At 41.7% G+C, this 16,222-nt stretch overlaps 3 protein-coding genes across 5 annotated transcripts in view; 2 read left to right on the top strand and 1 right to left on the bottom strand.

The window, feature by feature from the left end:
• The window catches only part of phkb (phosphorylase kinase, beta), an 88,081-nt gene extending 85,676 nt beyond the window's left edge, over window positions 1-2,405 (top strand). For all 3 annotated transcript variants that reach the window (XM_079284610.1, XM_079284611.1, XM_079284612.1), the window contains 3 exons: window positions 481-588; window positions 687-827; window positions 1,173-2,405. In XM_079284610.1, coding sequence (XP_079140736.1) covers window positions 481-588; window positions 687-827; window positions 1,173-1,310 — 387 coding nt within the window. In that variant the 3' untranslated portion in view covers window positions 1,311-2,405. The remainder of the gene's footprint in view (window positions 1-480; window positions 589-686; window positions 828-1,172) is intronic.
• A 4,283-nt stretch (window positions 2,406-6,688) lies between these two features.
• On the top strand, window positions 6,689-11,670 carry LOC306793657 (AP-1 complex subunit sigma-2). The gene is made up of 5 exons (XM_079291358.1): window positions 6,689-6,801; window positions 7,262-7,440; window positions 8,774-8,882; window positions 8,981-9,118; window positions 9,862-11,670. The coding sequence occupies exons 2-5, from the start codon at window positions 7,262-7,264 to the stop codon at window positions 9,907-9,909; spliced, it is 474 nt and encodes a 157-aa protein (XP_079147484.1). The 5' UTR covers window positions 6,689-6,801; the 3' UTR covers window positions 9,910-11,670.
• Window positions 11,671-11,729: 59 nt separating this feature from the next.
• On the bottom strand, window positions 11,730-16,201 carry zrsr2 (zinc finger (CCCH type), RNA-binding motif and serine/arginine rich 2). The gene is made up of 11 exons (XM_079291346.1): window positions 15,931-16,201; window positions 15,418-15,491; window positions 15,242-15,326; window positions 14,998-15,106; window positions 14,599-14,685; window positions 14,129-14,167; window positions 13,813-13,943; window positions 13,446-13,659; window positions 13,090-13,145; window positions 12,880-12,989; window positions 11,730-12,783 (listed from the first exon to the last, which is right to left on the bottom strand). The coding sequence occupies exons 1-11, from the start codon at window positions 15,969-15,971 to the stop codon at window positions 11,969-11,971; spliced, it is 1,761 nt and encodes a 586-aa protein (XP_079147472.1). The 5' UTR covers window positions 15,972-16,201; the 3' UTR covers window positions 11,730-11,968.
• Window positions 16,202-16,222: the final 21 nt, after the last annotated feature.

Here is a 16,222-nt window from a genome sequence, read left to right as displayed (position 1 = left end):
AAGCTTTTATTGGATGATTATTAGGATTTCCAGCGATCCACGACACATTAACTTTTCCCCCCCAAAAAATCCTGTTCAAACTACATTGTATATTGATTTATACAGACTCTTGATTTCTACATTCATTTTGTTCTTCAAATAATCTAACAATACATCCAGTTCTATATCGCGTTAGATCTTTGAGCACCATATCCAATTCCACTTTACGTTTTCACAACTTCCATTAACTTTCTCTACATCTCTCAGCTCAGCGGAACAAATGAGGACTTGTTTTCACACACACTGCAGAGACTCAGGTTATTAGTGCACCGGAGATCCCACAACCCTCTCTCATGCTCACAGTGATGGAATCAGATGATTCAGTGTGACACTTTAATCAGGACAAAATAATTAAAGAGTTTCATTAAAACAGCCCTGTGATGATGTTTTTACGGCTCATAAACACACGCAGGATATACACAATGAACTGTCTCTTTGCAGCAACCGACACTGTCTGACATGACCATGTATGAGATGAACTTCTCCCTGCTGGTGGAGGACACGCTGAAGAACATCATCCTGCCTGAGAACAGACAGATCATAGTCGAGGTAAATTCTTTGTCATTACGACTGAGGTTTAGGCCTTGAAACAAAGAGAATGCTCTGTTCTTAGTTTCTGACGTGTCCCGTCTCCGCTGTGTGAGTAGTTGCTGATGGTGGTGTCCGTAGTGCTGGAGAGAAACCCGGAGCTGGAGTTCGGCGACAAGGTGGATCTGGACGGTTTGGTGAAGGAAGCCTTTAATGATTTCCAGCAGGATCGCAGACACTCCGAAGGCATAGAGAAACCGGTAGAGTGGCTTCCTTCTCAGCTGTAACTGACACATCTTCTCACTTGAATGCGACCTGATTGTCAACCACAACATTATCTCATCACATATCCAGATCAATGCACTCCTAAACTTTGAGCTTCTGTTCCAGCCATACACTGATCATTGAACAAAAGCGGTGGCTTAATTAGAAGGTGTTCAAATGCCAAATAGAAACATACTGGCATTGTCTTGTTTTTTTTTTATTTGTGAGACATAATCCTGCCAGAAAGTCTTTTTTTTTTTTTACTTGTAGTATGTCATGAAAGAACTTTTACAAGTACTTTTATAAATTCTTGAAAGCACTTTTCATCTGTGCCCCTGCAGAACGACATGGAGGCATTTTACAACACGCCAGCGGTGGGAAAGAGAGGCACCTCCAGCTACCTGACCAAGGCAGTTATGATCCTGTTGCTGCAAGGGGATTTCAAGCCCTGCAAGGACGACCCGTGCTCTGTTAGCTAGATTTACAGTGCTTTGACCCCTAAGCCCAGCCTGCTGCAGTGTAGTCATCAAACGGTCTGGCAGGGCCTCCTGAGTATCCACCTCGTGTATTCAGTAGATAACCTCGAACCTCTCCAATCCTCCCTTTGGCAGGACTCCTGCATGCTACATTTCTCCTGGACTTTTGCTTCCCAGCTGTTTTATGAATTCAAATTAAGATTTATATAGTGTTTTAAATGACCATAAGTGGCTAGCTATTGATGTCAAAAAGGCACACAGCCATGAATCAGCGTATTTCAGGAAATTACGTTCTTACATTTTTGGTTTTGCTTAGAAATTCAATTTAAATGTTTTGTATTCTGGTTATTAGGTATTCAATGCCATAATTAACCATTAGCACAGATGTAAGCTATACCTCACCAGCAATAACGTGTAGCTCTTACATAGCAGTTAGACAGTACAAGGGCATGTCGTATATTGAGAGGTGTGGTTCTCAAATCAATGCATTTGGCTCCCAGGGGTCTTAAATATGTGTCATATATCACCAGATATAAAAGACAGTTGATAGGTCTGCCATTATTTCATACATGAGCTATCAGTATAAATATATGAATCTATATCTGGTTACCCTCTTCAACAATTTGTGGGTCTTTGGCATTTGGCAGTTTTGAGAACCAGAGAGATATTTTAAATTTCATAGTGCATTACTATTCGTTAGTCTTTTTGAAGTTTGTTCTACTACGTTGAGCTTCTCTTTGTGGAACGCTGTGTCCTCTTACCTCTATGCATGCACAGTCTGCCGCATGACCATAGGCACTGTTTGCCATAAACATGGTGACGGTTTCTCTGAATGTTATAGGCTACAAAAGAGTTTATTTTGCACAATAAGGCTCTGCGTGACAATGACTACTGCTCATCTGTAGTCCTGAAACTGAGGATCCTTTAGAAAATACCGTTTGAATGTGGGCAACCGTAAACACCGCTGTCATCCTTAGGTAGATAGGTAATGAATATCGTTACCGCCCAGTCGTCTCACTGTGTGTGTGTGTGTGTGTGTGTGTATATTTTAAATTCAATACTGTAGTTTTAAAGAATAAAGTTATCCTGGAAACTATCGACATGTCCCTCTGTCATTTTACAATCACGGTTATAAACGGTATATGTGAATGAGTAAAAAAGTGTGTTTTTCATTATGCTGGAACATCTCCCCTTTTCTTCTACAATGGGAATATGAAATACAGACATATAATTGTTTCACATGAAGCAAAAAATTCTTCTTGCTTGACTGAACCAGCAGCAGAAATGGAGCGCGTCTGCTACAGCCCTGAGTGGTGTGTTTGGCATCGAAATCAGGTCCTGCCAGTTGCACACACTGATGTTGCCCGAACCCCCGTATCAATCTGCATCTCAGCGCTGAGGCTGTGTGCTGTCTGCAACACTGACTGGCAGAGAGAGGTGGAGAGGTGGGCGAGAGTCAGATCAGAAGATAAATGAGTGCTGCCTCACATTCAATCTATTCAAATCAACTTGCATGCTGGTGAGAAGAGATCTTGCCTGTCTTGTTAAATCAAATCTCTTCTTCACCGAGAAGAATCCAGCAGAAGCTGGAGTCCGTGCTGAGCCAGGTTCTGGTGAACCTGCATCCTGTAAATAGTTTTGTCTGATTTTGGGAATCTGACCCGATGACAGGCATTAAGAATTGCTATATAGCAATAGCCGATATACCTGCTGCAGGTCTCGGTTCCTTATGTGGGTCGTATTGAGGCATTGGCACATTCTGAACCCCAAGCAGCTTCGGGGCGTGTTTCACTCCTGTCACCTTCTTCTCGCTGTGGCCTTGATATTCACTGCGATAAGTCCTGCACCTCTGGACAACCATGGCTAGAAGTAGAGATAATGCAAAAATGTATTTTGTGTAGTACAGTGTAACAAAATGACGATGCGATAAATCATAAAAAAACGAAAGTTGAATTCTTTTGTCATTCATATTATAGAAATTGGAAATCATCGGAATCTTTACATACAACTTGTTTCCAAGTTGCCACAAGTGTTACCAATGATGGGGAAAACGAGCTGCTATTCACCTCAATGCAATGTGTTCAGCTGCCTGCAGTTCAGTCGAAGAGTCACTGAAGTTTTGTCACGTGACTGTTGGTCTCAGGTGAGTCAATCACGACTTCCTAGTTGCGCTGAGGAGCGCAGAATTTAATGTCTTTTACAGGATCTGGTTACTTTAAACGGTTTATTTATTGAGAAGAAAACATGCTTTACCATCCCGCCGGTGGGTTTTGGGTTCAGAGGGTTAAATCAAAACCGCTTCGCCAGTAAAAAGTATATTATAGTAACTTTAAGTAAGGGATCTCAAAAAGGGTTTAAGTTGTTTTCATCTCTATGTTTGAATTTGCTTTTGTAGCATATCTTTGTTGCTAATTAGCTGTACATTTTGTAATGTCAGATAAAGAATCATGTTTTTTGTGGGTTTATCTTTTTTAGAAAGGACATAGCCCTTGACCGCAGGAAGTCAGGATATATTGGCCTCTGCTGCTTCAATTTAGGCTATTTATTTTTTTGATCTCACCCATCACCCAATGAGTGCAAAACTAAATAAAGAAAAAGTACCTTTTAATGGGGCTCAATGGAGGTTGAATTGGAGAATTTTGTAAAATGGATAGCAATCTACAATTAGACATTTCAATTTCCCCAATGTCAACTTCCCGTCTACAACAAGAAACAAAAAAAGCACTCGGATGCAGTGACCTGTTATGTTTTGCATGGTGTAGCTACGGTTCTACTGTATGCTGCACTTGAGGAGTTTTTGCCTCATCAGTCCACTAGAGAGCAGCAGAGTTCCAAACATGAACTTTTCATGGTCTTTTTATTTTTATTTTTTATTATTAAAGATGCTTCAATGGCATTCATTTTTCACATTAAATAGTATGTGTCGTAATGGATGTGACTGCAGCTGGACAAAAATACTTAGTGATGAATGGATGACTCCTTACAGAAAAAATACTTTCTCTGTGCTGCCCACAATCAACATACTGTACATATTTCAAAGCAGAAAACAGGTCAGGTTTCACCGCCGCTTCACATAGCTTTGTCATTCTCTGACTAAAGGGCACACTAGGTGAGTGCCAGAGTGGGTTTGTCTTGTCAATCAGGAAAAAAACAAACAGGTGGTCGCTGGAAAGAAGCCCTGCTGTTTGGCTGCATAGAGAGTAACAAGGAGGGACTCAAAGCAGCACAAAGATCAGGGGCCTTAAAGGCCTGACAATGTTTTATGCCAGCACTATGGAAAATGAAATCAGCAGTAATGTGATTTGATTATATTCGATTAGGGGTCTAAACCCTTCTACGGAAGCTTGAAGTATTATGGTTATAGATAAATTAACTCCAACTATGGGAGAGCATTTCAAATACATGTCTGTATATTTTCTTCTTTCTTTTTTTTCTGCAACCAACATCTCCTGCTATAATACAGCAGGACGTCTGCCGTCCCATCCCTTGCTGTTATCTGGGTTTGAGACGTGAGAGACTGCCAGACTGTAGATAAAACACCTTAATAATGTGCTATGTCTGCAGGCAGCCAACCACTGGAGGATTATATGGACGATCCACCGGTGGTGGTCATATCATAGACACATCAGTCATTGATGGTTGGTGGTCTTTCTGACAAATCTAGTGCTTCCAGGAATGGCAATGTTGGTGCGTCGGTCCATCACTTTAGTCCAGACTGAATAATCTCAACATTTATTGGCTAGGTTGCCAGATGATCAGCTCTAATTGGCTCTCTCTTCAGAGAGTCTTTGGCCCAATCCCAATGTCACTTTCCCTAAGTCAGCATGGTACCATATTTATTTGTTGATTTGTAGGTAAATTCGTATGTTGTTTTTATATGTTTAATTGGAGTTTGTACTGTTTTTTTACTTGTTCAGTTTTATTTTGATTCCCATTGTTTACATATATGCCTTTCATTCACCTCTGAAGCACAGCTCTGTGTGGGCCTCAGGTGTTTGATGCCTGTGACTCTTGTCTGGTGACACACTGATCGGGTTTGCTGGAGAACACAAAGCTTTCAGCCTCTGAGAGGAGGGAAGGAAACGTTAACGTTCTCTGATACAGCTGTGCTTCTGCTGCTAGGGCAGTGTAAACAGGGCAGGAAACTATAATGGCTTAGTAGTTAAGGATGAGGAAGACAAATGTTTGCCAAGAAAACTCTGAAGGAAACTCAGAATTACATTACCTGTCTCAGCGTGCCAGGTGTTGCAGTCCAAATGTAAATCACCCACAGAGGAATAAGGGCAGTTGAGGAGAAAGCAAAGAATATCCCGAGAGCGTAACCCCACCGGGGGTACTGGTAGGTGTTGTACTTGAGTGGTGTGAACTTGATCAGCGAGAGGACCAGTGTGCAGAGAAATAACACAATCAAGAAAATCAGCAACCAGTATGAATGTATGTCTGTATATGAAACATCTTTTGAACTTTGAACATATTTACCTACAGTGCAGATATACAGCAATATTTCATGTACTGTGAAGGACGATAGCCAATAATGCTCTGAATGTCGTCATAATAACGCTCAGCACCTTGGGTGGCCTCTCAGGGGTGCCAGGTTGGGTATTTTTGGCAGGCTTGTTATACCCAGGTGAAAAATAAATATGCTAAGTATATTTAATTGTAGCATACTTAAGTATACTTGAAGCCCTACTAATCATCAGTATACTTAAAGAGTGCTATTTTGGAACAACTTATTTTATACTTAATATATTTTAGTTGTGATTACATAGTAGTTATGCACAATTTGAAGTTTATTTAGTATATTTTTGTATGATAAATTGGAACAACTTCATGTAAATAGGTGAAAGCGTGACTTTTGTATACTTTTTATATATTTGCAGAAAGTACAATTCTTTGATGGTATATTTGCAGTGTACTATTGAAAATGTCAGTATATTTTAAATACAAAAAAGTACATTTTTTTTCGCCTGGGGAGGTCAAACACAATATCCTGACAACCTGTGTCTCTAATCAAATACAATAGAAAGCCCTGCAACAGACACAAGCTTATATCTTATGGTTTAAAAAAAATGTATTTACATGCAAACTATCCAGCTGTTAAATAAATGCAGTATAGTTCAACACTACCATATAGTATAAAGTAGCATTGCATTCCGATTCACTCAAAACATTTTCAGATAATTACTACCGAAGATAAGTGAAAATGACTTTCCGCCACAGGAAAGCAAAGCTGTGTGAACTGGAATATCGGATCGAAAAACGGAATCTTTAAGCCAATCAGATCCCAGAGCTGTGGCTTTTTCGGCCAATCACAGCGCTGCTGACTTCATCGTTGTCTCACCAGCAACGACCATCCGCTAGCTAGTTTAGCGTCAGTCTGGAGGAGAAGCTAAGCTACAGAGACACCGGAACATCTGTTTACTGCACTCTCTTTGGTTATGTATTGCTCTTGAATTTACTGAAGTTAACAGTCGTACAAGTGACTAAATCGAAGGTAAAGAGTCGTGTTTACTTCTCGTATCCGCTGTAGCTAGCTGGGCGTCGCGGGAGGGGGCGCACAGTACACGTCACGTGTTAACTTAATGATGTTGATATGTGGCCGTTTAGCACGGTTAGGATAGCTAACACAAGCGAATAGAAGTTTGTGCCAAAGCCTCCTGGACGTAAAATTTAGCAAATATAAAATACATTTGACCAGGAGACTAGTTCGTATCATCCATTAATGCTTGTATTTCCTGCTGGGCCGTTACTTGTTCATTCTTCTGTTAACGTTAGATGTGCTGGATTAACTGTCTTGTAATATAAAAACACACCATACATGTCACGATGGCTGATTACGTACCACCGAGCCCTCCGTCCCTCTACGGCTTTATCTTCTCCTTCCTTCTCTACAAACGATGTATGTTTATCTCGTCTCGACCATGGATAACTTTAAATTGAACTTCCTCCCTCAGATGCAGTTCATGCTGTTGTTCAGCCGGCAGGGAAAGCTGCGCTTACAGAAATGGTACGTGCCCCTGTCCGACAAGGAGAGGAAGAAGATCTCCAGAGACCTGGTCCAGACCATACTGGCCAGGAAGCCCAAGATGTGCAGCTTCTTGGAGTGGAGGGACCTCAAGATTGTGTACAAGAGGTAAGTGAGTAAGAGAAGTTTAAATTCTGTCTGGAAGTACTTGCAGTAAACACGTGGGCAAGCAGAGATCATCTGAATGAGGCTGTCAACACAAGCTTGGATCTCTCTGGTTGTTTTCAGGGTTGTTACTCCTCTCATCTGTGACTTTACTATGAAACTCCCTTCTTAACGGCAGTTAAGAGTTGCTTATCATGAGATATTGCAGCTACCTTTAACATGCTGGGTGTTAAAGTTCATTCCTGACTATGGAAATATGAATTTCAACTCCAGGTCTACTTACAACCGTCTTCCAGAGCTTTCATCTGCATCTCATGGTCTTCATCAGCAGATGGATTTTGCTAAGTATTTGTGGAGATGGTTCAGTTGTTATAATATGAATGTGACTCATGTATAGATCTTCAGTGACATGATAACAGGAGGTGGTGTCTGGGGGAGGTACTGCACAGATGGGGTTCCTCTGTTGATTGATGAAGACTGTGAGATATCGTTGAAAGGTAGCAAGTGGGCCTTAAGGTCCTTCATTATTTTGTTAAACTTTTAATGTAAAATGTCTTATGCCAGGCATGTCTTGAGGATTATCTTAGCAATAGGACATGTTCATTTTTGGCCATCTGCGGTGGCTTGTTGGGGGTGTTTGTGAAAACCAGTGTTTCAGTGATTATTTTGCACTGATATTTGTGGCATTTAGATCTCACCTTCTGGTGTGTGATGAAAGCCAGAAACACCCCCTCTCTAATAACGACTGCCAAATAATGGAGGACTGATTCAAACACAGGAGGAGTGCCTGATTAGTCCTGGACGTATGACCGCTGAGTCATGAAAATACAATACATCGTCATGTGTCCAATATGATAATTTGTCTATTTGATGTGATGGTATGAGTGGCAGACTTGTTTAAAAACTGATGGTTTTATTGTTTTTTTTTTATGCCAATTTACACTGTGACATAGCCATAAAACCTTTAAGATACACTTGTCATTCAAAGTAAATATGAGTGATTTTAAATTTTAACACTGTTTTGCATTTATATTTGGGGTTTACAGGTGTCTTACATGGAAAATAAACAATATGGAAAAGCATTTTTTTTTTATCTAATGTGACGTTCTGTGATACAGAACAGCACCACACACCTGAATGCAGAAATATTTCCCTTTTTAAAGACCACACGCAGACATACATACATACATAGATACATTCTGGACAGTGATCACAGCTAAATTACCACTAACTAAATTAAACATACTGATATGTTGCATTTCTGAAGAGCAGAAGCACGAATATCTGTCCACATCACCGCCGCGGTAATCTTTTATCTCCTCGCTTTATGCTGTAGATACGCGAGCCTGTATTTCTGCTGTGCAGTCGAGGATCAGGATAATGAGCTGATCACCCTGGAGATCATCCATCGATACGTGGAGCTGCTGGACAAATATTTTGGCAGCGTGAGTCTCTCAAACACCACATGTACCGTGCTGATTGATAGTGCTGCAAGAATCGGGTGAGGATCTCCTCTGATCCGCTGCTGTTTGTGGCCTCACAGGTGTGCGAGTTGGATATCATCTTCAACTTTGAGAAGGCCTACTTCATCCTGGATGAGTTCCTGCTGGGCGGAGAGGCCCAGGAGACGTCCAAGAAGAACGTGCTGAAGGCCATCGAGCAGGCCGACCTGCTGCAGGAGGTACGCACACTTCTTCGTCAGCAGATCGTTGAACCCAGGAGACCAGTATCTGTCAATCAACCTGCTGCCTTTGGTCTGTTAAATGTCTCACAATTGAGGAAAAATGGCCATCACGAGCTTCCAGAGCCCAGGGTGATGTCTTCAAATTACTTGTTTTTGGTCGTCCAACACTCCAAATAAGTATTCACTTTACTGTCATTTAAGACAAAGCAAATCTTGACAAATTTATGACATTTTAGCTTCAAAGATTATTGAAACAACTCGTTTGTCAAAATTGCTGCCGATACATTTTCTGTCGATCAAGTAACCGTTGCAGCTCTGACTTGGTGTAAATGAAGAATTAACTTCTCTCAGGGATCCTAACGTGGAACACAGAAGGGCAGATCATAAATGTTGGATTGCTTCTTTCACCCTGCTGCCCTCTACACCTGACGTCACACGTTTATTCTGAGCCTGCAGCGCTTGATTAATACCTCTCTCTCCCTTGAGTCCGTGAGCTAAAGCAAGTGCAGTCCTGCATGTTTGCGTTTCTGTCTTGCTGTAGTCATTTGCAGTCGACGGAATGAATGATTTATTTATAGTAAGGCATGCAGTACTGTTGTCATAACGGCACGGCTGACTGGGAAAGGCCTCCCCGTTCCCGTCACACATTAGGACTCGTGTCCTTTGAATTTTGACTTTGTAGGTGCACTACAAAATGTACGACAGCAAAGAACATTTCTCTTTCTGTTCTTCGTCTGCAGGAGGCCGAGGCACCACGGAGCGTTTTAGAAGAAATTGGGCTGACATGAATCATCATGCTGTTCCTCCTCCCGGCTGCAGATCTGGCAACCCCTCCACGTCTCTATCCCGTCTTGTCCTGTTGTCCCCCCGTGTCAGTGTTGTGTGTATATAATCACCACCTATGTGCTGTATTGCTCTGTTCTGTACTGTCCAGTAATGCCCTTTTTAATGTGGTGCCAACTGTGGTTTGAATGTGTCTCCTATGTACAATCTCCCTCGCTGTATTCTGCAGTACTGTTAGCATAACGTCACTTCTTAAATCTCCACACAGTACAATGTAGCGACGACATGAAAACTGCAGCATCATATTAAGAGATCCATCACCGCCGATTGCAGGCTTGCATGTGCTGTTTGGCTTACGAGGACTTTTTAAAGGTGCTTCTGTATGTATAACCTTCACATTTGAGTCTCGAAGCCAAGCGTCCGAATTCATGAAAAAGAAATACTCAGCGAGGGTCATTTAATATCATTCTGAACTGATTCTGTCCTCTGCACACACAAAAAACAGGTTTTTACCTCATTTCTGAAGAGCAAAATATTAAAGCATTATTTTATTAAATATAAATCCGGCAAAGAACCATCAGTAGTTAACAGTATAACTAATAAACGGTTTAAGTTAGTTTCATTTACAATATGAGCACGAGCATATGTCATTTCGGACTGCTTTTGGATTCGGAGAGAGGCACAGTTTGGGAAATGAGTTGTTTGTATTTATCATGCGGTGGATGGAATATATTTTTTTTTATCCAGACGCTTAAGAGTCTTTGAGGACTCTAGAAATACCTTCAGAACAGCAGCAACTGTTACTAAATGACCTGTTTTTGTTTTGTTTCAAGCGGTCATTGTATATTTATTTTTTGTCAGTCGTGACTCGTGTACCGGTAATACATGAGAAGCACCAGCTTCACAGACACGTTTACAATCACTGTCACATAGTGACACGGGTCAACTCGACCCACCACCGAAGTGAAATGAAACTATTACCGATCAGTATCAGCGTACGTGTTGTGTAGGTTTAGTGATTCCTCTCCAGAAATGAACCATTTCACATTTCTTTTTCTAAACTAAAATGTTTACCTTTGGGTAAACGTGAGCTGTTTGTCACTAGTGTCATGTTTGTTGAGATTGTCGTGTCGTAAACTTTTCTGTCAATTGACTTATTTTCCTGGGGGGAAAAAACGTTACGGCAGTTTCCCGCTTAGTGTTAAATCAGGAATAGGTCGTGATCAAAACAAAAACTATTTCATGTATTGTGATACTTAGGTTTAAAGACTAACACATGACCAAAGAACACTGTTTTACCGGCTCTATGGTGTCTATGGAAAGCTAACATGGCAGAAAAAGGGATTTAGAACTGCTGGGTGTTTGACAAATATGTTGGGATTACTCGGCCACAATATACCAGTATTATGTAATTATTCCTATCTGTTAGGAGAGCAGTTTCTTTATGGAGTCGGAACGAACGAATACGAACTGCACATATCAGGATAAGTCATTAATATTCATCACTGTCGGCTCGTTCACTTGTCAGCAGGATAACGAGCCCAACAAGCGATGAACAGAAGCTCATCCAAACATTTTATCTGCATTCTTCAAACCACAAAGTGTTTTTGTTGAACATTCGTAAGTAATTATGGAACAAGTTCATCTTTGATTTGTGCAAGAGATCACTTTTTGTATTAACCACTGCCAACTAATTTGCCAACTTTTTTTTCCTTATATTTGAAAGTTAACAATAAATGTATCAAACAAAAAAGAAACCCCATTTGTTGCTCTTTTGTTTTTATATAGCTTTTACTCAGCAACAATAACCAAGTAGTGCGGCAGCTCCAGTGATCACATGTTTAATTGTTAAAGCAACGTTTTACAAAAGCTAAATATTCACATATGTACACACTATCTCACTGCTAATACAGGCTTGCGCTGCTATCTCACTGCATCAAGGCTCCAAACACTCACACAGTTCAAAAGAGAAAAGCCGGAGCAGATTCACAGCTTTTTGAAATGTAGGCGCCACTAAGACCGACTCGTGTCACCTTTTCCAGCAGGCTCACCGGGTGTTTCTGTTTATGACTGTTCACTTTCCACCTCGTGACTAAACTTCTCACTGTCAACACACAGACTCTCATCCAAGTCATTGTTTTTCTGAATTAGCTCCGTTTCCTTTATCTCCTGACCGGGACTCGTTGCAGTGGGATTTGCTGACGTCTCTTCCTCCGAATCTTTCTCCTTTTCGGACTCTCCAGATGAGGCCGTCCCTTCAGGCGAATGGCTTTTCTTCTTGTGCTTCTTCTTGCTCTTCTTCTTGCTCTTTTTGGATTGTTTGTGGCGCCGGCGTGTGTTGGTATCCTCATTAAGGGGTTTCTCTATTTTCTCTGGTTTCTTGGGTCTCCTTTCTCTACTTTCTTTCTTCCTTTCTCTGCTTGTGCTTCTCAACCTGTCTCTCGTGTCTGTATCTTTGTCTCTGGCGTCTCTCTCTTCACTTCTATTCCCATACTTGTGCTCCCTGTCTTTATCTCTACTCCTGTTTCTCGGCCTGTCTCTACTCCGGCTCCTCGACCTGTCTCTGCTCCTGCTCAGACACCAATCGTTGGTCCTGTCACTGTGTCTGGATGACCGCTGGGAGGCCCTCCGCCTGTCGTCGTCCCGTCTGCTGTGGGATCTCTCGGACCTCGGCGGGCTCCTGCTGCACTGACGCTGCCTCCACGATCGCTCTCCGTATCGCTCCGAATGCCACCCGTCTCTGCGACTCCCCCTGACGCTGCGGTCTGGCGACAGGTGCAGGTCCCTGTCGGCCTCCCAGAATTCATTGCCAGGGTTCCGGAACACGTGCAGGAAGTTGCAGTGCTTCCCTTTGGGGCACTTCTGTCTGTCGAACAATCCTGGGGAAGACACAAACGAGATAGAAGACGAACTGAATCTTGTATCTCTGCTGTGCGAGTGAAAGTGACGCTCTCGCATCGGTAAGACTAACTCACCACAGATAGCATTCTTCCACCGGGTAACAGGACACATCTCACAATGAAGCTGCCGGCCTGCGTACCACCTCCCGTTGAACTTGATGACGGCCTCTGTACACTGCTCCTCTCTGGACAGACGGACAAGAGGAACACAACGCAGAGTTTTCAACCACCGTACAGTTCCTTATATTTGGGAAAAGGTCGTGGAGCGGTTGTGCGAAAACTTACGTGTCAAACTGAATGTAAACATTTCCTCTCAGGTGAGGTTCATAATTGCAGCTGACCTAAAAGAAGATGCCAGATGTGTATTTTTAGTGGTAATAATTTGATCATGCAACAGTAGATTCTTTCAGACATCAGCAAGAGATCTATTGACACATTTATACTCTTTCATACTTTCCTGATAAAACAAAAACAAATGTTACTTCATATTGACTTTATTGAACAGATTAAGCATCTTAAATAAGTGGTGGACCAGACTTCTCCTCTACACTGACCGCATTGTGAAATCTCTAATGTCTTACTTATTGAAGTATATTAGTTTAACAAGATTACTTCAGAAAGCTGTCCTAACGTCATCTTACCTTGAACTGCACCACCTTGCCGACGCTCTTTAACTCCGGCAGGACGTCATGGTAGAACTCGAGGAAAGTCTCCTGCAGCTCTTCCTCGCTGTGTTCCAGACAAGCGTCGATGTCGTAATCATCGCGGCGCGACTGCTCCAAGCCAAACGTTGTAAACATACCACGGATCATCAGGGTCGGGCTGGCTGCGGGATAAACGTGCTTCCGGGAGCATCTGGAATCAAAAAGACAGAGAAGAGGGGAGAATATACAGAACTATGAGGAAAGACTTCGTCAATGCGCCTGTGCATCCATTCAAATCGCCACTGAAATAATGTGTTTGTGAATTTAACGTAGCGAGTCACGTCAGAAGAGAACGAAATAGTACCTGTCTCCGAATCGACACGCCCCGGTCTTCAGGAAGAACGGACAGTTGGCCAAGTCGCGCTCCGTTCCAAAGTTGTCGCAGTTCTTCGTCACGGGAGCCTCAGGATTCATCCACGGCTGTCCGTTCTCCAGCTGAAGTGAAAACATGAACAAAAATGTATATTCTGTATAAGTTTACTTTTGAACTAGAATGAGATGTTGTGCAAAAAAAAAATATATATATATATATATATATATATATATAATAAATACATAAAAGCCTTTGAACTAAATGTTCACTAGTGACACTAATAATAGGATTTCATGTGTGTTTGTACCTGATTTTCAGCTTCATCCAACATTTTCTGAACGGCCTCCTACAAATGGTGTAAAGACACGGCTGGTGAAAATGTGTAGCGGTCAACATACTGCAGCAGATCTGTTACTGTGTGTTAAGACCACACTCACAGGGGACTGGCATTTCAACATTTCTGGACTTGTTGGAAAGCAACGTCACACACTGTTTTCACACAAAGTAAAAGATACATCCTTGTGAGAGCTGAAGCTGCTGTTAGGATTTTTTCTCTTTGTGTGTATCTTAGTTGAGGAGTTGGACGGTTGCTTGTGCCACTCAGTCAAGGAAATGTTTAAAAACAACCATGTACAATGCAAAAACACATTTTACAAAAGAGACATGATTACTGTAGGATTATCTGAATCTTCCCTTTTGGATGGACAACATAAACACTCGATTAAGTAGAAGAGGATATATTTCTTTTTGTTTCTATCCTCCTAGGGCCCGTTTCACCTCTCTGTCCCGCTTGTCCTGCTGCTTCTGCTCTTTTTCTTCCTGTTCCTTCTTCTGCTGGGCCTCCCATTCCTCCTTTATCATCCGCTGGGAACAAAAAAAGAAAGACATAAAGACAGTAATTATTAATATTTTATTTAGAAGGACAGGTCAATCAGGCTGACTTGTGCTAATCAATTAGCCAGTTCATTAATAATCTCCGGTGTCAGGCTCCAGTTATTCATACTATTTGAGGGCAAGTTATTACGGTCGTCGCGATTCATGTTGGTTCTGGTCACTCCATTAGATTACCGGTAGTTCACAATTGGACAACATACTGAAGAACATATGCAGAATAAATATGTTTCCACAGGATGTTTTTATGTTCATGAGGAATGAGGAATACAAACAGTAGATTACCTCCTCCTCCTCTTTTCTTTTCCTTGCAGCCTCCTCCCTCTCAGCCCTCAGCCTGAACTCCTCCTGGGCAAACCTTTCTTTTTCCAACCACTCTTCATGCAGCCGCAGTCTGACAAAACAAGTAAACACAGATAAAACACAATGAAGATTATATTTTTTAAATGGTAAATGAAGGTATCTGTGCTGCTGTGCGTCATTGAATGTGCAGCTGCAGGACAGAGGAGTGACGTCAGTATTGACCTACCTTTCCTCCTCTGCAACATCGTCATCCTCTTCATCATGTATTTCTTCTCCTTCTTCAGGTGTGAAGCTTGGTACATTTTTCAAACCTGTAACAGAGTAGACGTTGTGGTTGATCTGGCTAATGGTGCGGCAACAACTGTAGAAATAAAAAATAAAGCAGAGCAGCTATCTTCGTACCACATTCTTGGGCGAGAGCTTGTCGTTTCCGTTTTCTCCTCTCTTTCCTCAGAGCAGCCCTGCGTTGCTTTTGACTGGAGACAAGATGACATTTGAAACAATGATCAGATGTGAGGACTAGAAAAGCTAAACCACGTGCTACTGGTGGGTGCAAAGACGTTACAAATACAGACCTGCAGTGTATGTGCACTATTACTGTTACTACACGTTATTAGTATTAATAGTGGTGTTAGTATATGTATCACAGCGGGGTTGATTCAGCTAACGAGTGTAATTGAGTAACGTTAGTACTACTAGGGCAATAATGCAAAGGTTAACAAGGTACAAATAGTAATATGGTCTCAAATTGAACAGAATGAAACACGTCAATCTTTGAAAAAGGTAACGCTCGCGCTAGTAATAACGGCAGGACTGCTGACCTTTCAACATAATGCCGTTTACATTGTTACTTTTTTATTTTATTTTGGTCCACCACTCAAACCTTTAGAGATAGATTTAAAGAGAGGCACTGACCTTAACACAGCAGCAGAAATCATAGGTGTTGGTGCTGCCATCACAGCTAGCAGAGGCTAAAGTTAGTTACGTTAGCATATTCAGCTAACGTTAGTGCAAGTTGTTTCTTTTCATCCGCGTTTAGTTGGAAAAAAACCCCACATTCGTCTAAATGGTATCTGGCTGGACGGGTTATTTCCAACGTGGATTTGTTTCATCAGAGAAGTGATATGACTGAATCATTTCTCTTTGTTGTCAACTTTAGCTAGTTAGCTACGTGCGGATTTGTTTGTCCGGAAAAGGTAGTGGACAC

Source organism: Melanostigma gelatinosum, assembly GCF_949748355.1.
Source record: "Melanostigma gelatinosum genome assembly, chromosome: 2".
NCBI lineage: Eukaryota > Metazoa > Chordata > Actinopteri > Perciformes > Zoarcidae > Melanostigma > Melanostigma gelatinosum.
This window is presented reverse-complemented; position numbering and strand designations above follow the sequence as displayed.